At 39.7% G+C, this 24357-nt stretch overlaps 1 protein-coding gene across 3 annotated transcripts in view; it reads right to left on the reverse strand.

The window, feature by feature from the left end:
• The window catches only part of TMEM135 (transmembrane protein 135), a 193631-nt gene that overhangs the window by 55958 nt on the left and 113316 nt on the right, over positions 1 to 24357 (reverse strand). For 2 of the 3 annotated variants that reach the window (XM_086614349.1, XM_086614331.1), the window contains one exon: positions 11946 to 11992. In XM_086614349.1, coding sequence (XP_086470475.1) covers positions 11946 to 11992 — 47 coding nt within the window. Of the gene's footprint in view, positions 1 to 11423; positions 11430 to 11945; positions 11993 to 24357 lie in introns of all 3 variants that reach the window. The other variant, XM_086614338.1, reaches the window with a different exon arrangement.

A 24357-nucleotide genomic window follows, 5' to 3' on the forward strand; every position in this document is an offset into this window, starting at 1 on the left:
TGTTTGCAATAACTGGTGTTCCATTTTAACCCTTAAAGAAACTCATTATTTCTACAGACTATTTAGTTACACTCTTAATATGCATACACAGTACTAAAATCCCTATTTCAGTTGTTTTATAGCACACAAATTGGCACGTGTACCATGCAAAGTGGCAATGGAAAGCATACAAGACTTTTACTGAAACGTATTCCTTTCTTCCATAGAGTCGTAAAATCATTTGCACTACTTAATCCACTGGAAACAACAAAGCAAACCACCTGAGTTTCGTCTTTAAGTGCTTTTGTTTCTCTTTAAAAGCACTGAAGCCCAACAAAAGGAAGTCACTAATTTTAAGAGTATCTTCTTGGCTTTTCACATGTGTATTACTAAGGAACAGATGTATTCACGTATCTCAATATGAAAAGTTGCAACCACAAAAAAAAGCTAGGAGACATGGGAACTAGACAGAACAGCATTTTTTCACTCGCTGACAGCCAAGAAAGCCTACTCTGCAGCCTTTCTGCATATTGCAGGATCAGGAGCAGCATGCTTTAACCAAGGGGAAATACAAAAACCAGCCCAACTTCAGCCCACACAGTCAATACTCCTCATTTGGATCTAACCTAACCATAGCGTACACCTTCAAGAACAGTGCTAGTTTGAAGACAAGAGTATAATACAGCAATAAAATACACACCTACTTATTTCAATCCACTATCACCTTTTCAATTCAAAAGACAAAGTGAAAAATAGTGTGAACTGGGACTGGAAAAAGTCCTTTAACAAGAAAAGTGGCTCAAGGGATTTGAGGCAGCAGCCGTCTCTAAAAAAAAAAGCCAAAAGGACAATGATCACCTTTATTCTGGAGTATCATTTGAGTATAATGAAGGTTTAGGTAATGCTTAGGTATATAAAAACTGAGTTAAAGACACAGAGTGCTGCAAGAGTATATAACGCTTCTCTATTAGATTGAGAGGCAGAAAAAAAAAAAGGAAAAAATGATCTTGTGACTTGTAAAACCAAAGACACAAAGCTGCACTACAGCCCCTCCTTCTGCTACGGGTGGTTCATGGCTGGTGGAAACCCTGTCCTGCTTGGCCTCTTACTCCTTCCCTGCGGATACTGCCCTGTCTCCCCTCCTTGTGTTTCTCTTTTCTTCTCTAGTCAAGTAGAGCATCTGATAACGAGAGCAGGTAAAGGGGAAGCAGTCGGTTTTGGCACTCGGTGTATCCCATCAGTCATCCTCACGTGTATACAGTCAAAGGAGTGAGAGGGATTCAAAGAAGAAAACATTTTGAAAGGCACTGGGGAGGAACATCCCTCTCCCCGCCGCACCCAGCACCCAGCCCGAGCCTCCTCCCAGCCCCTTCCCTCCCCACGGCTCCCACCGCCGCTGCCAACCACCGACCGCGACGTGGGGAAAGCAACAGGAACCATCCATCTCCGCTGACAATAATCCTGCTGTGGTTGTAGACTCTGTCTCACCTTTCCTATCCTCTCGCCCGCTTTTCAGGAGAGGCTGCGGAGCCGGTGGCTGGAACGAGGGGAGGCAGAGATCGGCACCAGGCACCAGCACGGCTCTGCGCCGGGATGGCACCAGGTAACAGCTGCTCTGATTTCTAAGAGATGCTTCTCCTAAAACTCACTGTCAAAAGGGGCGTTTCAGATACCGTAGAGATATTTATGGTTATCCCGTTGAACATCTAAATCTCGCACTATGGACTCTCAGGATGAGTTTGTTCCGTGATGCACGCAGATGCGCACCCTGTAACCTTGACATTGCTTGGCATGGCACGACAGCCGTACCAGGGCTGACAGTCAAACAAGGAGTGCAAGGAATAAAAAATGCTGTGGCACGCGTTTCCTCCGAACAAATCATAAATACAGAAGGCAACAAGCGACTAACAATCGTCATGGAAATGTCAAAACTTTTCTCTTGGGATGTTTTCAGGAAAGTGGTCCGATAACTCCCAGTATTGTAAGACTAAAATGTGGTCTAGTAACATTTAAGTATCACAAATGTATATATTCAGAAGGTAAACATGAATATTAAATGCTACATTCTAATCCCTAAACTTACTATACTGTTATCACATATTTTCTCAAGAAAATTTATACAGCACCAAGAAAAAACCTTATTAAACTGAACATTATTTGACAGACGTCTAATTTAAAGGAATATTTTAAATGCTATTTCTAAATTGGCAAAAAAATATGGCAAACATCAGTTGAGTACTACCAGAAACGGACACGGAGTTCGGTAACAAGTCATGATAACATGGTCGTGTGTTTTTTGAAAGATAAAAATTAAAACCCAGCAAATTTAAATTGCATCCATGAGATGCATCTCTACGACGCATCAAAAGTATAAACAGTTTCTCTTTTTACTCTTGACAAGGATCTAACGAGATTACAAAGTTCACTGTAATTTGGTACTTTATTTAACTGTAAAAATTAAAATAATTTTATTTAGAATTCAGAAGGAGGCTTTCAAATATTTGACATAATTTTTCCATGTAGGAAAGAATTAATTCTATGATGTCTTCTTCCTGTCATTCCCATCCAAAGACTTTGGTGATAACGTCCAAAAATATACACTTTTTTATATAGATATGTGCCCCCTTCCTTTTTTGCTCTTATTATCAGAAAACAAGGTGGGTTTTTTTAATATTAAAGCTAAAAAATGGGTTCTTGAAATAGGAGGATAATACAAGCCATGTATGCAGAATAAGACAGAAAAACCATCTTCCACGATCTCTCAGCATTTCACCAATTCTTAACACTTACCACCTCTGAGAACTATTTTAATTTTGTTTCTAGGTAACTTTAAGGAAACACATTAGCCTAGATTTATTCCACCTAGATTTATGCATGCAAGTTTGGTGCACAACTACCTATATCATCAGCTAGAGAGAGGCAGCTCTGCAACATAAATTAAAGCCACACAAGAAGGGAATTGCCCTCTTGATTTGCCCATCTTTTTCTTCATATTTCCTAATCTAAATATATCGGATAGGTGCCTAGAATTGAATTTTAAAAAACCATTTACCACAGGCATCGCAGGCATGCTGGAGATCTAATTGTTGTAAGGTTGTCTTTCATGCTAGACTGGAAATCTGAATTGATTTCTTTTAATTTTATGAACACCATTACTGTCCCATTCCTCCCATTCTATCCAAACGAACAGGTGAGAAATAGTGATTTGTACTTGCGCATACAAGAACACAGAAATAGAAAAGTGGGATTTGTTCATGGATATCGTACAGCAGCCACTGCAGATCACTGAACGAGGGTGTAAGAACATCATCAGGAGAGGCTCTCGAACCTCATGTCCACCATAATCCTGCTGGACATTATTCCGCACCCTAATATACATTTTCTTTGTAGTATCTGTAAGCCTAGTTATTCTTACCTGTGTGAAAATCTCATAATCTCAAATTCCTGCACTTAAAAAGCATGCTTAAGACATAACTTTAACTCTACTACATCATTTTTGAGATAGAGGTGGGTACATAGCCTTAGCTTGGGGAGGTCGGTCTCCCTCTCTTGTGAATACAGCAGATAGCCAGGACCAGAGCTCCGCAAAACTCGGCAGCAACTTCCCTTCAAACCAAAACCAAACCAATACTACATGGCATCGCAAGCTTTGAGGGACAAAAAAGGAAAAGTGAAATGCAGTGGAAGTCTAGTAGAAGAAAGAGAGGGAAAAAAAACATGCTTCATAAAATGAAAAAAAAAATACTTTTTCACCTTTTATTCTACTGGTATATAAACAGAAGACAGATTATTTCACCTTTCTACCCAAATTTGCATCTGAATTAAGCATATGCAACTGCAAACAGCAGTGCTCTGCCAGGGAAGTGTCACAGTTAACCTTGGAGGTTTTCTTCTCATCCACAACCCCCTCCTACGACACCACCTTTACTTCTGCTCACACGAAATAAAATTAACTGATATTTAGAGCATTTCTTAGGAGACTGAATGTTTTCATCTACTCACCAGGTCATCCTAAATACCTCAGAAATCAAGTTTCACGACAGTTACCAAAACAGTGCTTTGAACCACTAACTTCCAGATGTTTATGTAAGGACAGCAAAAAACATAGGAAAACGTATAAAACAGGAAAAAGTTCTCATCTGCATTTCTTCTTCTGATTTATTACCTAATAATTCAACAGCAGAGGACTTTTAATGTACTCCTATAATTCTACAGCAAATGCAAAAGATTTCAAAATAATCTTTGTAAGAAAAGGGAAGATTATTTGATATTAAATTCATAGATTAGCAACTGTGACTGTTAAGCTTGTTTATTCTACAGGAAAAAAGAGAGTAGAATCAAAAGGCAAAAATATCATTCAAGTAGTTGCTTCTGTACAAAAGGGAGCTTAGGTGATTAAACGAGAGACTGATATGGCACTGGTACCACACTTTTTTAAAAGAAAATAAAGGCACTTCGAAATATGATGTCGAAAATCCTGAGTAAATTACAGGATATGTGTTTCACAGGGAAAGAAGAGTAAATAGCTGTAATTTGGGAGGCTAGAATTTCATTAATGAGACAGAATAAAGGGCTCTGCAAACAAAAGGACCCTTCTTCAAGGTTTTCCATGAGTTTTAGACAAGTTTCAATATTTCATCTTAATAGCGGTGGTATATGACGGTGTATCTGCATTTCTTACGTGCTCTTTCCATTATAGTTTTCATTATCCATTTTCAATCAATAGATAATACGTAAACGACATCAAGAGATCAAGAACTTTCTGTTGTGAGCTCTGCAAACGGTGAGTTACGAAAAACACCACGTTCTGCTTTGTGAAATCAGGGCAATATCATCTGATTGCCTGAAATTATTGTTTCCAAATATAACATTTTAGCATTTATCTCTACAGAAGGCAGACTTCTTCCTCAACTTATTGTAAATCAATCAATCATCAGAAACATCCAACTTCCCATAATAGCTGGTTTCAGCTCGTACACGGAGCTTTCCTTTCTTTGCTCTGGTTCAGAGCAGATGAATTAACATATGCCTATTGTAAACTAGTAGCATACAGTCTAAGGATTAACTACTACAGCAACCAGTGCTGCAGTCTGCCAACACGTCCACCCAAATTGCTGGATTTTCTAAATTTATGTGAATTTACTTAGAAATTTACTTAGGATTTACAGGTAGGTGTTCATTTATTGTGCTGAGGTTGCAAGTTTTGCATTATGGGGATTTCTTCAAATACGCACAAAAGCACAGTCATTGCATCAACCTTCCAAAAAGTGCAATATTCAAAATAAAACTGCTATTAAAATAACATTGATTCAATTGTATTTTACAAATCTTTGTTTTACACATTATAGGATTCCTCCTGCTTGTTCATTTTATTCTATTCAATTATTCTAGAAAGGTTTTCTGAACAGCCAGCACCACGAATTATTCAAACTGAAATAAGATGACATGAAATCATGGTATAATCAAAACCCTTCCACCCGTAACTTTAATTCCATGTAAACTGTAACTGTTTTTAAAAAGTAGAAGCGTTAAAGTGTGCTCTTGTTACAAGACACTTTAAAAATGGTGCATTTTAAAATGAATCATACATGACATCACAGGACATCACAAATTACTTTTTCTTTTTTTTTTTTTTTGAGGAAGCAGTGAGTATTAAGTCCCAGTGGAGTTCAATGTCACCTGAAAATTAATTCCTAAAGATACAGGAATGTTCCTCTCCACAGATAGGCTTCTACATTTAAGCTTTTAAGGAAAAAAATGGGTGGAAAGGGAAAGAATTTGTTTCAACGGTGATTACCTATATGTGTGCGTTACATACAGGTATGACAGATGGCACTATATAAATTACTGTATACTACAGCTGTCCACAAATGAGTGATGAGAAAAGCACCAGAAATGGAGGAAGGACAAAAAGAATGAAAGAAAAAAACCAAACTACCCTAAAATATGCTTCGTCTGTCTCTAAATAGAACTTTGTTGCCAGCAAACCTATCATCTGCATTGCAGCTGCTTTTTTCCTAGTATATTCTTCTATTTTTTGTCCTGCCTGCTGACATGATCTTGTTTTTCCCCTTTTCAGTCACTCTCTCCTTCCCTTTTTCTACTTTCTTCCTCTCTATATTGCTCTTCTGAATTTACCTTTCATTCTGACTCCATTCCCACTTTATCTATTGCAGAGTAATTATCCCTAGATTTTTTTCCTACCATTTCAGTTCTGTAACCTCACTTCTTAAACTCTTGAGGTTTACCAGCTTCTTTTTCTTGTTGACCTGTAGCAGACGCAGTAACATTTGAACAGTCCAACAGAACTCTGGGGAAACTCCAGTGATAAATATCAAGGCTGCTTGGTGAAGTTTTCAACTGATGTGAACCATAGGGGCAATGGATTTAAACTGAAAAAGGGGAGATTTAGATTAGATATAAGGAAGAAATTTTTCACTCAGAGGGCGGTGAGGCACTGGAACAGGTTGCCCAGAGAAGTTGTACATGCCCCAACCCTGGAAGTATTCAAGGCCAGGTTGGATGAGGCTTTGGGCAACCTGGTGTAGAGGAGGGTTTCCCTGCCCATGGCAGGGGTGTTGGAACTAGATGATCTTTGAGGTCCCTTCCAACACAAACCATTCTATGATTCGATGATCTGCCATAGGGATGGGCTAGGAGGATCAAGGGCAGCAAGTCAACACAATGTGAGGACAAAGCCTTCCAAGAGTAAAGGGCATTCATTTTACAATTGGAGAAACCTTTTCTATACCAAATGATAACATTATCTGAATGCATCAATATTTTTAATAATAAGCTCTCCAGATCCATTACACAGGCTTTTGAGCCTTTCTGCTGCTACAGAGGCAGAAATCAGACGTGTAAAGGTTGGCAGAGAGAAGCATCAGCAAATTATAACTGCCTGGCCAAAGGATCATGTAGAATTTGTTCTGAAAATAGTTCAAGATAGACATTAAAAAGAGATACTGAGAAAATTCATAACGCTAGAAAAGGAAATATTCAAATGAATTGAGAAGAACATGCCTATACATCCACAGACCAAGATTCATCTGCTATCGCATAATTTCCCAATGGTGTGGGTAGGAAAACACCCACATCAAGGGAGAGGTATGATCATGTCACAATTATGTGCGATATTGATTTTGTTCTCTTTTAGTGAATAACTATCAGTCAGGGTGCTCAACTTCCAGAAGCAACACTAAGCAAGCTCAATTTACCAAGCAAGTTATTAGCATGGTCAACCTGAAAGATACCCTGAAAGTTATGTGATATACAGAATATATCTTAACTGGTCGCACCTAAAGAGTTGTGGTCAACGGTTCAATGTCCAAGTGGAGGCCAGTGACGAGTGGTGTTCCTCAGGGGTCAGTACTGGGGCCGGCGCTATTTAACATCTTTGTCAGTGACATGGACAGTGGGATCGAGTGCACCCTCAGCAAGTTTGCAGATGACACCAAGTTGTGTGGTGTTGTGGACACGCTAGAGGGAAGGGATGCCATCCAGAGGGACCTTGACAGGCTAGAGAGATGGGCCTGTGAGAACCTCATGAAGTTCAACAAGGCCAAGTGCAAGGTCCTGCACGTGGGTCGGGGCAATCCCATGCACAAGTACAGGCTGGGTGGAGAATGGATTGAGAGCAGCCCTGAGGAAAAGGACTTGGCAGTGCTGGTGGATGAGAAGCTCAACATGAACCGGCAATGTGCGCTGGCAGCCCAGAAAGCCAACCGTGTCCTGGGCTGCATCCAAAGAAGTGTGGCCAGCAGGTCAAGGGAGGTGATTCTGCCCCTCTGCTCTGCTCTCGTGAGACTCCACCTGCAGTATTGCATTCAGCTCTGGAGTCCCCAACATAAGAAGGACTGGAGAAGAGAAGGCTCCAGGGAGACCTTCTAGCGGTCTTCTAGAACATAAAGGGGGCCTACAGGAAAGCTGGAGAGGGACTTTTTACAAGAGCGTGTAGTGACAGGACAAGGGACAATGGCTTTAAACTGAAAGAGGGGAGATTTAGATTAGATATAAGGAAGAAATTCTTCCCTGTGAGGGTGGTGAGGCACTGGAACAGATTGCCCAGAGAAGCTGTGGATGCCCCATTCCTGGAAGTGTTCAAGGCCAGGTTGGACGAGGCTTTGAGCAACCTGGTCTAGTGGAAGGTGTCCCTGGTCATGTAAGAGGGGCTGGAATTAGATGATCTTTAAAGTCTCTTCCAACCCAAAAGATTCTATGATTCTATGACATTTTGGTGAAGTGGGGAGGACAAAAAGCCACCTTTGAAAGAAAATGTCAATAAATACTTGTTAGCACTGAACAACGTTTCCTAGTCCATGAGAAAATATTCTACAAGCCAAGCAGATCTGACGGTCAATAAGGTGTTTTTCTGAGACTTTTCTGAAAGTACAGTAATTCTAACACAATTTTGTCAGTTTGATCCAGTTATGATTAGGAAAAGGCAGAAGTGATTTTGAGTCACTAAACAGAGGCGATACAGTTCAATGACTCTCCCAATTAGAATGAATCATAGAATCATAGAATGGTTAGGGCTGGAAGGGACCTTCAAAGGTCATCTAGTCCAACCCCCCTGCAACAAACAGGGATATCTCCAACTAGATCAGGTTGCTCAGGGCCTCGTCCAACCTGGCCTTGAATGTCTCCAGGGATGGAGCATCCACCACCTCTCTGGGTAACCTGTTCCAGTGTTCTACAACTCTCATGGTAAAAAATTTTTTCCTAATATCCAACCTGAATCTACCTCCCTCTATTTTAAAAACATTACCCCTTGTCCTATCACAACTCTTTTCTATTTCAGATAATGATGGAGATGGGAAGATTGCCTCCCCAGGGCTCTGGATAGATCCATAGCGGAATCCTCTGAGGGTTGTCCAAAATCCTACTGAAGGGAATCAATGATGAATTCACATATGGGATAAGACAACAATCAACTCACAGTCCCAGTCCAGAAAAAGTGGACTAAAACTCTGAGGACTGATCAAGTGACCTCTCTGTTGTCTCTCTTCTCTCTGAGTAGCTGTTTCTCTCCTACTACATTTCTACAACTAGAAATTGTGGAAGAACACTTTCATTCAGTGTGGTAGAAGAGTCACATTTCTCTCTCTTCTAATTTCCAGAGATGCTCCTGCCCGCCTGGACTGCTGACATGTTCCCTGTCTTTGCTTGCCCTCCTGTCTCCACTTCATATCTTCTGAAATCACAAGACGTGGTGATTTCTACTGTGTAGAGCTGTCATTTGAATTTTTTTCCAGGTATACCTTTCAAGTTGCATTCAACAAAGCACAGCAAGGTTATCCTCATCCAAAGGCTTTACTGGCCACTGTCTTTGACAGTTTATTACATTAAACATTTCACTATATGACAATCATTGATATGAATCAAAAAGCGGAAGAGTCTCAGGAAGTCGAATAGTCCATTCCCACCCCTAAGTGGTAATACTCATGTTATCCAAAATCTATTCCTATGGATCTGAAAGGACAGATAATCTGCAGCATCACCAAGGAATATTTTCACCACTTCCTTCTTAAGATTTCCTTGTTCACTATCTAAGTGAATTCAAACCTGCTGCAATTCATTACTGTAAGGAGAAATGCCTTGCTCTGTTATCTCTTATCCTTTCCATCACAGCCAGCAAGAATACAATATTTATTCTCTTTCTCTTTTCAGCAGTCTTGTACATACATGAAGACAGTTATTCCATCCTAATTATCTTTTTTTTAAATTAAGCAATCACAATCCATCCTTTTAAACAAGCCATGGTTTCCAAACTCCAGATCACTCTCTGAGGTTTCTCTGATTCTTCCATATTCTTTTTGGCATGTAACAATCAAAAAGGACATAAAAATGCTCCAAGAACTTCCTAAACTTTAAGTACAACAAAAAGACAACTTCACGTATCTCACAAGCTCTATACATCCCATTATGGTGTTTCCCTTGTTACAGGAACGTGACGCTGTTGACTTACACTTAGCTGGCAGCAGGCAACAACTACTGTTGGGTGTTTTTTCAGTGAATGGCTCCTTAACCATTTGATTCCCCCCAGCTGTAAGTATATTACCAAAACCTTGTCATTACTAAACACCTTTATAGCTTCTCAGATTACATCCCCAGTTTGCGTTTATCTGAGTTCCAAGTCTGTTCTGCAAAGCAACTGCAGTTCCCAGCCAGCAGCTTTACCTACACATGTAATTAGCATTTCCACCGATGTCTTTGTCATTATTTAAATATAAAAATTTTAAACAACGAAACACCTGAGTAGGTCCTTGCCAACACAGTTAGTATATCCGCTGTCTGACGGCCAACCTCTGATAACAACTCTGCCCACATACTATCCAGGAGGTTCTGTGCATACCCAGAGGTATTTTCACATGGATCATCTATACCTGGTTTCTTCAGGAAAGTCTCACATGAATCACTGCGAAGAAGTTATAGTCACAATATTGATTATACTGAGAAAGGAAAAAAAAAAGAAAAAAAAAAAAGGTCTGTGTAATTATTTTTGATAAATCTACATTGCCTTACCATTTTTGTTGGTGTTTACAGATTTTTTTTTCCTGAGAATTAAACTAATGGATCTATAACTACCTGATCCTCTATTTTAATCCCTCTGTTACAACATCAAAGACAAAGGAATTAAATGTTGTTGACGATTGCTCAACAGGATATCCACCAACTCTGGCATGGAGGGACTAATTTTAGAAGAGAAAGTGGTTTGGAGCCCGTTCAACTGCCAGTGTTGCCTGTGTCAGGTCAGGAAGGAATTCACAAAATACCTCTGGGCTTTGGTCAGTTCTCATTTAACTTCCAGGTTGTCTCTAAAACACTGCTTCATTACCAAAGACATAAACAGGAGACAATTAGCTTCCTCCAGAATCATACAACATTTCCAGCTTAGATCAGCATTTTAGTGTTTTGGGTTGGTTGAACCAACATTCATACAGACAGGTGTCTAACTTCAACCTTACAAGTCAAATCCTCCAAAGTTGTTATGCCATGACACTGGGAATTAGAAGAAAATAAAGCAAGGAGAAGACTGCCAATATGAGAGTTTTAATAGGTGGTAGATGAAAGAACGAATGCTTCTTCAAATCCTTTAAATTAATAGCTTTCCCTTACCCACAGACTGTTCTTGGCCAATATCCGTAAGTAATTTGTAAGTAATGGAATTACGAAAAAACAAGCTGCAGCCTCCAGAGTTTTGCAATTACCAGAGGATCATATGGCTTGAAGAACCATAGATGGCTACAAGCCACAGAAAATTATAAGTCAAAGGGCTGTAGTCAAAGGTTACTGTAGCAAGCAACTTTCCAGCTCGAGATATAATAAAGAAAATTTGAGAGATCTGCTATTTAAAAGGGAAACAATGACAAGGTAAATGACTTATTACATATATCTTGCAAAGCAAGAGAAAAAAGCTATTAAAATGAGCGTCTCATCCAAACCCACTACTGTATGTTTTAAAAAAGGAATACAACTGATACCTTCTGAAAACGTATGTAAAACTAGTTTACTCTAAAATTAAAAAAAGTAGCTGCACTTGCCTGCATGTCAAATATTTGATACTATTTAAGACTGTTAAATCTCATTTTCCTGCTCTCCTCTATATTCACCAGAAGGTAAAAATGTTATCTTCTCGTCTGTAAGCAGGAAAAGCTGCACTTCAGCCGTTTTCATACTATGTAATGTTGGATCTCCAGGGTCCTAATTATGAGATGAGAGGAGGATCCTAAAGCAATCAGTATAATCTCCAGAAGATTTAAAGCACTTAACTCGGCATTTTCCTTTTTAGCCCAATTATGTTCACAGCGCTGGGCTTTTAACTCCATGGAATCACTCTACTCAAATCAGAAAGCTTGACTTGAGAATACACAAGTTTTCAGACAAATACCAAAAATCAAGTAAGCTCTTAGAAACGCTGTTTAAACTAATCTTTACAAACATAAATAGATATACCAGCAACATACCTGAAAAAGAACATGAACAGAGCAGCTGTGATGCAGAACAAAAGGACCTACAAGAAGGAGAAAGAGTGTTACTACATGAAACATCACACTACTACTGCATGTTCCGGATCCTGAAGATTTTACAACTGTTACTATAAAAGTTACACTTTATTTAAACACTTGATGGGCCAGAATGAAAGCTTCTCTGGATCCATCAAAAAGGATTCTCTTGTTTATAGTGGATTTTGAGCTGTTCCTGTAGAAGTTAAAAAAAATATGAAATCCAAAACAGGGTAACAGGATTAATAGACACAGCAAACAATGCCACTTAAGACAGTCTGGAAAGAAATAATAAATAATAAAAGAATAATAAAACAATAGAATAAAAACAATAAAGCAACAGAATGGAAATTCAAACATATTTTGTCTGTCTTTGTTTTTGTGATTTACTTAAATATGATATTGCTAGTTTCATAGGCAGGACATGTTAGATGTCTGTACAGACAGCTGCTTCTGCTTAACTGCTTTCCAGCAAGTTTGAGAGCAGATAATTCTATTCCCAAATGACAGTTTCCTTTCTAGTAGTTTATCTTAGTGTTAAACTCACTTGGAATAATCCCATCTTGCTCTAAATTATCTATGTGACCACACGAGTCAGTCAGTAAACTTAGCAGCTCTAGGACTGAGAAGGGAATGTCCTACTTCTTCCTCCCATCCCCTCTGCTGAGGCTCAGTGCTCTTACCTCCTCCTTACCACCTGCACAGTGACTCACAAATGCTGAAGAAAAACTCAAAGAGGAAGAAAAAGTAAATCAAAGCTTAGAAGGGTTTGCTGCCAATTTGGTGAGAGAAGGAGATCACTGGAAGAGTGTAAAAGTACCAGGGCAGGCACAGGCAAAAGGAAAGGAGGGGGACCTCCATGCCAGGAGCAGAGAGGGGAAGAAAGGATCAAGTCATCCTCCTTGAGATACCAACAAGCCATTGTACCTTGGCTGTAGAACTGCTTGTACATACAGCTGTTTCAGGAACAACTACACCATGCTGTAAACTCCTAACCTGCCTTAATCCACTCCATCTTTATAGAATCATTGAATGGTTTGGGTTGGAAAGGACCTTAAAGATCATCTAGTTCCAACTCCATTCCTTCTAGCAGACACCTTTCACTAGATCAGGTTACTCAAAGCCTCATCCAATCTGGCCATGAACACTTCCAGGGATGGGGCATCCACAGCTCCTCTGGGCAACCTGATGCCGTGTTTCATACCCTCTTTGTAAAAAATTTCTTCCTTAGATCTAATTGAAATCTCCCCTCTTTCAGTTTAAATCCATTGCCCCTTCTCCTATCACTACATGCACTTGTACAATGCCCCTCTCCAGCTTTCTTGGAAGCCCCTTTAGGTACTGGAAGACTGCAATAAGATCACCCCGGAGCCTTCTCTTCTCCAGGCTGAACTGTCCCAACTCTCTCAGCCTGTCTTCATAGCAGAGGTGCTCCAGCCCTTGGATCATCTTCATGGCCCTCCTCTGGACCCGCTCCAGCAGCTCCATGTCCTTCTTGTGCTGGGGGCCCCAGAGCTGAACGCAGTATTCCAGGTGGGGTCTCATGAGAGCAGAGTAGAGGGGCAGAATCACCTCCCTTGACCTGCTGGCCACACTGCTTTGGATGCAGCCCAGGACACGGTTGGCCGCCTGGGCTGCAAGCGCACAACATCTCGCATATCTTTGCCAGATAGAGTTTGAGGGTGAGAAAATACCGTTTTGTTCTAGATACACTGGCCCATATTCATACCATCATTCAGGAGGCAAAAACCTTACAGAAAAATTGCAAGTGTTTTAGAAAATTTTTTTCTAAAAAGTGTTTTAGAAAACACTTGCACTTATTTTCAGGGGCTGAAGAAGTTTTGGTCAAGATAGGACACAGATAGCTTAAGTGGAAAGAAATGGAAATGCTGGCTGCAGTGCATGCCTGAAGGTTAGAAACACAGAACAGTGGGCTGCTGCGTGTTGATACAGATCACAAAGTGTGATAAAAATTTGAACAGGAAAAGTTTACAATGACTTTCAGAGAAAAAAAAACCTTACAATGAGACTATTTCCCTTTTCTAAGTCCTCTGGCCTGTGACTTAAAATTAGGTCACACAAGACATTATAACATTTACTGTGTAAACTACTCATTTTTTTCCCTTTTCTATTACCAGTACTATTGTATTTCACTATTCTACATAAAAAATGTGAACCCATGAAATAATTTGACATGAAATCATTAGGGCAAAGTGAGGACAAGGACATATGTCAGTTCAAACCAGCAGCGAAAGCAGATATACATTTAAACCTGAGTTCTACTTGAAAAGATCTGCCCTAACCCTCCAAAGTTCACACCATATTTAATCATTCAAACAACAATCATCAGTTCTCTGGATGGCATTTCTGGGAGACAGAAGGGACAAGATGCCTTGAAAGGTGGAGCAATGATATTGAGAAATAAGTGAGAAATGGCAAAGAATGAGTTTTCCAAACAAAAAAAAAGTATGCCTTTGCATATTAAAAATGCTCAGTTCACTAATCTCTTTTTCTTGCTTTTTTTTCTTTTATAGCTTTGTCACCTTTTTTTTTTCTTTCATGAGTTTGACAACAACCTAACAAGTATTTATACACATCATTAGATTTCCTCTGAGCTCTCTCTTCTCCAGGCTAAACCATCCCAGCTCTCTCAGCCTCTCCTTGTATGAAAGGTGCTCCAACTCCTTAATCATCTTCATGGCCCTTCATTCCAGTATGTCCATGTCTGTCTTGTACTGGGAAACCCAGCACTGGACACAACACTACAGATGTGTCTTACCAGGGCTGAGTAGAGGGGAAAGATCACCTCACTCAACCTGCTGGCAATGCTGCTTCTAATGCAGCCCTCCTTTGCTGGCTCATGTTCAGCTTCGTGTCCACCAGGAACCCAAGTTCTTTTCTGCAAAGCTGCTTCCTAGATGCCACCAGCATATACTGGTGCCGGCGGTTGATCTTCCCCAGGGGCAGAACTTGGCACTTCCCTTTGTTGAACTTCATGAGGTTCCTGTCAGTCCATTTCTCCAACCTCTTGAGGTTCCTCTGGATGGCAGCACAACTACCTGGTGAGACAACTTCTCTTCCCAGTTTTGCATCATCTGCAAGCCTGCTGAGGGTGCAGCCTCCCGTCCACTCATCCAGGTCACTAATGAAGATGCTACTGATGCCAAAATGAACCACTGAGGTACACCACCAGTGACTGGCCTCCTGCTGGACTCTGTGCTGCTGATGATAGCCCTTCGAGCCTGCCAGTTCAGCCCAGCCAGTTTTCAGTTCACCTCACCATCCACCTATCATCAGTTTGTCTATAATCTGTATTCTATTCAGCAAAATTTGGGCAATTTAAAGTACTTAAAGAACTTGCTTAATCAACCTCTAGAATTATCAAATGCCTTCCAGAACTTAGAAATATTCTTTGAAAAAAATAAGACGTGGAAGACCTTGGGTAGGTGGAAAAGAGGAAACTGGCACAAAATTTTGCAAATGAGGAGTTCAGGGAATATTAGACGGTCAATCAGGTCACTTCTAATATCCACAACTACACTGGAATAAATTATTTGAAGGAGTCAGGATATAAACATCTAGATAACAAGATACAAACATCTAGATAACAAGACCATAAGGAACAACCAACAAAACAAACGAGTAAGTTAAAACTATTGTAGTTTTCTCCTTTGACAGATGTTTTAAGGAAAGGAGTAGGTGTAATTTATCTGAACTTTTAACACATCTTTGTGGTAGTTGTGTATGTTAATTAAATAAGTGGGCACAGAGCTGCTGAAGAACACTACAGGAGAAAAAAACTCTACTAGTTAGCAGTTCATTATCAAACTAAAAGGCATTTTAACTGAGGTCACCAAAGAGGTTTCGCTTCCCTCTTCAGTAATGATTTGAATGATGGAACAGAGATTATGTCACAAATTCATAAAATCCTTTAGAGGCCAAGTCTTTGTACAAAATGACTGAATTGCCCAGAGTAAAGAAGACAAAATTCCATAAAAACAAGTATGAAGTACTTGACAGAAGTCATGTACACAAAAAATATAAGAAACAACTGCATAGGCAGTACAAGAGTGTAACAAATGCCACAGACCACAAATAAATAGGCACCAGCACTGTAAAACAGCATTATGGACCCTTTTACAAGCAGAGGGGGTAAGACATCACAGTGTATTATGACACTAATGACATGGTGCAGGCAACACTCTGGAATATGGTATTAGGCAATACTGTTAAAGAAAAGCATAGACAAAAAAAGACAGCCCAGAAAAGCACAATGAAGATAAGAGGCGTGCAGTCCACGACTGCTGGGAAACTGCTTAAACTAAAACTAGTGACAAACGTGACAACTATTTTCATATAATTATCATATACTGATAAATCTGTCTCATTGAGCACAGAAGGAGGAAGACAGAGCTAAATCTACCGCGAAGAGAACGTAGGTTAGATATCAGGAAGAGCTCTCTCTACAGGGTAGGGATACACCAGGACGAGTTGCCTGTGAGCTTGTGGAATCTCCTCTATCAGAGGCGTTGAAGATCAATATCTCCTAGAAATGCTCCGAGCACGTTTGACATTATCTCTCCCAACATTTACACAACTGAAGGACAAAACCTAGAGCTAAACCAGCTGTAGGTTCTGTTCTACATGAAATGCACAGCTCAACATAGAAAGCCTGGTCATTGTTTTCTTATCACAGCACCAAGAAACAGAAGGCAAACAGTGACCATGTTCCAAAATTAAGCTACTTTCAAAATAAGTCTTTTCTTTCAACCAAACTTTTCCCGGTTCTATACAATTTCGTGTAGCATCCACAGTACCCACAATACACAATACCTTTTTTAGATTTAAAAATGACTACACTGAAAAGAGAAAAAATAACTAAGGCCTAAAGAAATATCATTCCAAATATTGAGTAAATTTAAGCCTTACAATCTAGTAAGTCTCAGTTGGGATTTTCCTTGCAGAGTCTGTCACTTTTTGATTTACGATGCAAGGTCAACAAATTGTGCTTGGCAACACACAGACCTTGAAACTTTCCAGCTGCAGAAACAGATATAACAAGCAGACAACCTACGTGCCCCTACTGAGAACGGTACGCCCTAAATATTTTAACATTTTAAAAGAGATGCACGTAAGGTTACAAGGAAAAATCCCTGTGCTCCAGGACAGGTTAGCATATTTGGTGTGCAAGATGGGTATTGTAATTGAAGCAATTATACTTTACTGTACTGTACTAAACTTTAATAAAAAAAGAGGAAAGCTGCTGACAAAACTAAGAGGTACTTTTTCCAGATCTCTGTTGGCTGACAGGCAAATTTTTTATTTTTATTTTTTTTCAAGGAAGCTTAGCCCTCATATAAACAACATTATGAAGCAACATTCAGCAGTTCCCAGTTCTGAGCACGTAACAAAAAGCGCTGGCTGAAAGCAGTTACCAGCAGCCCCAGTAACACCAGCAGTCCCAGTGACACCAGCAGCAGCAGCTCACACACGACTTTTCCTCGCAGCCAGATCCACAGATAGAAATCTTGGACCAGAGAAAGGAAAAATATCATTGACAAAACTACTGAAACTATTCTCAAGTCTCATGTGCTAAGACTTCTCGTGTATATTACCTAATCCCAAGGTTATATGCATTTTCCTTAAGCATTTTCATTACAGCCAGACTTCATGGAGTAAAAAAGCGGGAGGCTGCTGGTTCTCCCATGCAGTCAGAGTAAGAGTAGGGCTGAAGTCTGGGATAAAGTAGTATAGACCTTGTAATTAAAAAAGAAAAAAGCACTGAAAATTCACGTAATCTATGTAAATGAAGGCAGGAGAAGGGAAAAGGGACAAACCAGTGATATCAGCTGGCAGAAGCATTTAGTGTTGGAGCTACAGTTCAACACCAAATAGTGTTAAATCCAGCTCACAGAAGACCTGAGACTGTTTCAACCACTGGCACATCAACACTTGACTTCATGCATATTCACGAAGCTTGAAAACCATCACCTTCCTGATCAACCACTTCTCAATGTATGTGAGAGCTATATCTACACTCAATGATAAAAAAAAAAAAAAAAGTTACTACTATTTCTTGAAGGCTGTATGCTACAGAAAAGAGAATTGTCAGCTAAGTTCTGTCTGAGGAAAATTTTAGTGGCAAAAATCATGGAAAATTAAAAACCCTGATGACATTTCACTAGCAGGTCAGTTAAAAGAAGTCCCTCTAATAATTTTTCACTCAGAGGGTGGTGAGGCACTGGAACAGGTTGCCCAGAGAAGCTGTAGATGCCCCATTCCTGGAAGTGTTCAAGGTCAGGTTGGATGAGGCTTTGGGCAACCTGGTGTAGTGGAGGGTTTCCCTGCCCATGCAGGGGTGTTGGAACTAGATGTTCTTTGAGGTCCCTTCCAATCCAAACCATTCTGTGATTCTATGATTACTTGAGCCTATTTCTTCCAAAAGTTACAAAGAAGGGAATGTAGACTTATTCTTATTTTTCCATACATATTATTTGATCTACTGAGAAAAATCTAACTTTACCTGCAAATCCACAGTGCTACACAAACAGCACTATAATTATATTTTGGTGTAAATCATAGGAATTTTTCAACTGATGGTTGTGGTTCCTAAATTTTGTTTCAAGACATGTTACTGCTCCAATAAAAATGCTTTTTACAGCTCCTATAACAAAGATTCTCTCTTCAGCAAGCTTTCTTCTAATAAAATATAAAAATTAAAATAATGGAACTACACATGCAGATTAATGTAATGGCCTTGTACTCCAAGATTAAGGAAATAAATGCGTATGGAATATCTCTTTTCTACCTGCACTTTACATAATGTAAACTGCAGTGTTCTCATCAATGAAATGCCTTTATAAAACTGATATGCTATTCTTTTCCAATAATTAAGTATCTGGTCAAAAAGCCTAAAACTTTATTTAATTTTATAGTTAAAGGGAATGCAAACCACAGAATCTTTCTGATTAATTAGACAAAGATACCAGAAGTCATGTAAAAAGAAGTTATGTGAAAATAAGTGTCACGTTTCATTACATTCAGCCACTTGAAATCTGATCTGATGACCACTCTTACTAATGTAAGTAGTTACTTTTTATTATTATATAATGCCTCAGGCAAAAAAATATCATAGTGAATAATTATTTGATGGAATTAGTCACCATAGCTGATAAGGCAGTTCTTACCTATGACAGCCACATCTTCACCTATATGGGAATGAAGGGGCAAGACTTCTGCCCTAAACCCTTGAGTTGCTAATAATAATACCAGCTACATGGCCGGAGTTCACTGCTATAAACAGCACTGACACTCTGACATAACGCAGAGGAAGGCTGTAACTGCCACCTACTACTAGATTATGTCAGCAATGGGTTTGGCGAGTGGTTTTCCTGAGTGCTGAACTAGTTTCTATCTGTTCTCCTGCTCTCCACCTCAGTTCTCTATTTATCATCCCGAGTGAGTAAAAATCACCCAGGGAGGTTTTTATTGCATCCCCCATCGCTTTTTCCCCCACCTCTCAGGCTACTGGCATTTTTGGGCTTGCACAGTAGATTCTCCGGAGAGCAACACTAGCATAACTTTATTCTCGCCAGTCAGAGAGCTAAAAAAAACCCAGAAGAGGCAACTACAAAGGGTAACTCAATGCCCAGGACACATAACTTGCAGTAAAACTAAAGCTACCAGTATCTTAACAGTTTGGGCTGATTCAAGAGAAGGTGCAGAGGTGGCTGGAGTATCACTACAACGAGCCTGGATGAGTAAAGACGATTCTTTAATTTGGCAGAAAAAAACGACATACGATGGCTAGAACCTGAAGTCTGTCAAATTCACACAAGCAAGATGGCCATTTTTTCTCCAATTAGCAAGATCAATTAATGAAATATGATTAGACTGTTCTGTGTACACTCGATGCACAACGTGGTGAGATTCACTGGCCAGTGTTAACCAGGATCCAACTGGATGATATGGTCTCCTGCAGTGTCAGCATTCATGAAAACAGCACTACTGATGTGTGTCTTTAAAACAAATGCACTACGCATACCAAAACGTGCCTTTGTACACACCTCAGCAAAAGCTTCTGAATCCGTTGCTTTTATTTAAGTTTCAGTACTGACTAAAAAACATACTTCAGATCTGTCAAATGACTCATGAAGCCTCTAGTGAAAACAGTGTGAGGGCTGAAGGGGAAAATATACTCCTGAATCCCACAGCAGCTCCGTCACTATTGCAGCCTTCCAGCTCCCGGTGCCTCGGAGCCCCTCGTTCCGCTCTCCGAGGCCAGAGCTCGTCTCAGATGGCACGTCCAGAACTGAAGAGTTCCCTTAGACAAGGCCAAAGTGTTTGGAACGACTAATCTCTGTATGTAGCCACAAACTCCTTAGATTTTAATCCCCCGTGGAGACGGAAGGAGCCAACGGGGAGCGCAAAGCACTCTGTGTTTCCTGAAGAACGTACAGGTCTGGAACGACCAATGTTCCAAGTCCAGGATCTGGCACAGATTTAACAAAACACATATGCCATAATCAAATATTACCCTCTGTACCTGCTGGGTACGACTACGTACGAGGCTTGGCACGGGCTGGTTACTCTGAACTCACACACCATCTCTCTTTTACATGTTAACTGAAAAACTGTGATCTATCCTTTTTTTCTAATTACCCTTTAAATAGTCATCTTTATAATATCCCTTATTTCTTTATTAACAGCACCCTTCAATTCCTAAGAACTGCAGTAAACAGCAAAAATGAGCTACTCGATTCTCAGTGTTGCCTTTGCTTCTTAAAGAAGTCACACAGCTCCTGTGCAGAAATATCACTATTAACATTTTTAAAACAAAGATATAAAGGTATTTTTTGTTCAAAACAGGTAATTTGGTTTTGTACAAAAGCATGACGACTTACAGGAAATGGTGGTTGTCCTTCACTAAGCTCAAATTTTTACTGATCCCAAAAGATATACACCGATTAAAAATTAAAATGGGACCATGTCTCTTTGGACATTTCAAGTTATCTAATGTTTACTTTCTTTCTATACTAAATCCTGTCAAATCAAAACCTTTAGAACACCAGATGTCCTTCTCTACTTGAAATCCACCACACTTGGGGAGAATTTCATCAGCTCTCAAAAGTACTTGTGAAAACTATTGTCACAATCTTGGTCATCCACATAATAATTATTTTTCTAGTTTAAATTAGGTCACTTTTGGAGCAATGCAACATTGCTGCTGGTTTAATATTGACAGACTTGATGAAAACGTAGAAAATAATTTGTCAGATCCTTACTGGGCACTTGGCCAATTTAGTTACACCTACACCACTTCAGCTGTTAGAGGCTCCTGTTTTTTTTCTGCCAGCAAGCCTTAAGCAATCTCTAGACAGATAAGATCAAAAGAACCACTAGTATGTGTTATTAAACAAGAGATTATGTAGATTCATGTTAAAGCACTGTTGTTTGATCACGATTAAATGATTACAATTGGCAAACGCAGAAGGTAACTCAGCCAAGACGGGAAGCACCTGCCAGTCTCAGAAGAGCATGAAAGAATAAGAGAAAATTAAACCGCTGATTTTCTAGTTCACTAATTCCATATATACCCATACAGCTAAGCACCTGAGCACCCTTCATTTGTTTTCTCAAAAAACACTTGTCGAGTCTCTTCCCCTGTTTTTCGTATTATCTTAACCATGGCAAACAAATCTAAAACATACTGTAACGGAGTCACAAAACAGCCTTTCCTAAAGCTCTTGATGAGAGTCCACTGCTTTTGAGGATGCACAACGCTTGAGAGACTGAAGTGTAAGAAAGTAATTGTCAAATGAAACAGCAGCAAGAAGAGCTACTTTACAGAGTATCACATTGGAAGAGCTGGTTCGGGCTCGTTTCTGAATCTAATCAACCCTTTGACACATCACTTGCAGGCAGCTCTGACACTGAGCGATGGGGACACATCTCCAGTCCTATTCTGTACCTTCTCCAAGGCCTCCAAGTCGTGTCCCAGTCTATAAAACATAAACCCTCAATTATCAGCTGTAAAAACATCACTGTCAGGCTGCCACACAGCCGCCTTCTCATTTCAAATAGTATCTAAATAGAAAAAATATAGCACACACAATATACATATACATCGAAAGTAAAACCAGTACCTTAGGGCTAAAGTGACATTAAACTACTTGGGAGGACTGCTCTTTCCTGAATTAAAAAAAAATACTGATCTGGCTTAGCAATAAATACAAGAGGAAGAAAAGAGGAAGAAAAGAGCAGGATGAAAAGAGCAGGAAGAAACTCAAACCAATGTACCACTCGAATGAGAAATTACCTCCTGAAACAAAACACTCAGAATGAATCACAATAAATATTCTAAAGAGAATGACTTTTAAAAAATGAAGTCTTTTATTTTTTCCACACTGTAAGGTGCATTTCAATTAAGCAAATTTATTTCTTTTCCTCGCACATCTGGTTGGATAACACTATGGACTCAATTGCTGAGTACAGAGACACTTAGAGTATCCTGTGTATTTAAAGGGGATGTATAGAATTGAAAGATGTGATGTTTCCTTAAAGACAGCTCATTTTTAAGTTGTTATCACTCAGTAGCAGGACTAAAACGAAAAGCCCCCAAATTAACCGAAGCCAACGTGACCACCGAGACGCCGCATGAAAAGCAAGGAAGGGGAAGGTCTCACACAATCGGCGCCCTTCTCCTAAAACTGATACATGGCACTAGTCCATTAAAACATTAACCGAAACGCTGCCAAATGAATTCCTGTTGAAAGGTTACGCTTGGATTCTGACCAATAATGGAGAAATGAACAGCTTCAGTGATTAGGCCCTACAAGAGAAGATTCTTGCCGTGAGACGTGGTAAATTCTCGGTTTATGCACCACAAGAAATGTATTAAACGTGACACTGTCACATTTTCAGTTCATTTCCCATTTCCTGACAGAGCTTTAAGCCCCCCAACCATGACTGTAACACTCAGACAGTTGGAGGTTTGGGGGCTTTTTTTGTTTTCTAGATTTGCTTTGTTTTTGGAGGCCTCTTGCGAAAATCAGCATGTCCTCAGCAGGGCAAGTCTTGCCTCATTAGGCATGCCTGGGTGGACGTGAACTCCGATGACTTTTGAAACCTTGATTTTCATTACTGCATTTTAAGAGAATAACTAACAGCCATTTGTCAGATTTTATAGTTCATTTCTAATTACCAGGGAATATTTGCAGTCACGTTGATCGTATTTTTCCTATAGTCACAAAGAAAGTTGTCACAAAGAAAATTTCTCTCCAATTTTTTGAAAGTCAAGAATTTGACTAATGAAAACTTTTCACATGAAAAAAACCAAGTAGATCAAAGAGAAATCCTCTCTTTTAAAAGGCTTCCTATTGCTTGTGAACTAGAAAGTCTTCTTAGACAGAACCTTTCAAAGCAGGGAATCTAGAGAAAATTCTCCATAAAATAAATCCAAAACATTTATTAGTCAGTAAAAGCATATGTCCAAGAAGTAGGAGTAAGACAGACAGGCAGTAAGGCAGGACACGAGAACAACTCAATATCTTCCTGCTGTGAGAGTGAATAGACACGAAGTGGAGTCACTTTGTCACTTGTAATCCTGCACGGTGCTCAGGCACTCGGAAATTGAAATAGTTCAAGTTTCTCTGTCTCTCAGATATAAACAGTCTCTAACTCATACAGGGCTAATTGTGGTGAAGACTGGCACAGGAACCTATGGTATTTGATCGAATTCTTCACAGATCTCTTAATAAACCAAACCTCCTTCCCCTTCCCAACAAAGGGTGTTCTGAAACTGTGGAGTGAAACAAAAATTAGGGGGGTATGTTCTTGACCAATTCCTCATCAATAATTTTGTGTACAAAGAGAATTAATATAGTTAATGTTTTAATAGGCAATATCCTTGAGAAGAACAGGCTTCACGAGACTGAAAATTCATACATATATATATATATAGGTATAAGGACATGCCAGAGAGAGTCCAGCAAAGGACCACTGAGATGATCAAGGGCCTGAAGAAGAGCCTGAGATTACTGAGGTTGTTTAGTCTGGAGAAGAACCAGGGAGGGATTTTAGTAATGTGTATAAATAAATTCCTGGTGGGGCGAATTAAGACAACTGAGCTGGACTCTTCTCAGTGGCACCCAGGAACAGCAGAGGAGGCAATGGGCACAAGTGGAAATACATGAAATTCTGTTTAAATCTGAGAAATAACTTTGTTGAGTGTGAGAATGGTCAGGCGCTGGAACAGGCTGCCTAGCGAAGCCTCTATTCTTGAAGGTCCTCAAAAGTCAACTGGACGAAATCCTGAGTAAGCCCCTCCACTGGACCCTGCTTTGAGGAAGGAGGTTGGACTAGCTGATCTCCA

This window comes from Tauraco erythrolophus, chromosome 1 (assembly GCF_009769465.1).
Source record: "Tauraco erythrolophus isolate bTauEry1 chromosome 1, bTauEry1.pri, whole genome shotgun sequence".
Taxonomy (NCBI): Eukaryota; Metazoa; Chordata; class Aves; order Musophagiformes; family Musophagidae; genus Tauraco; species Tauraco erythrolophus.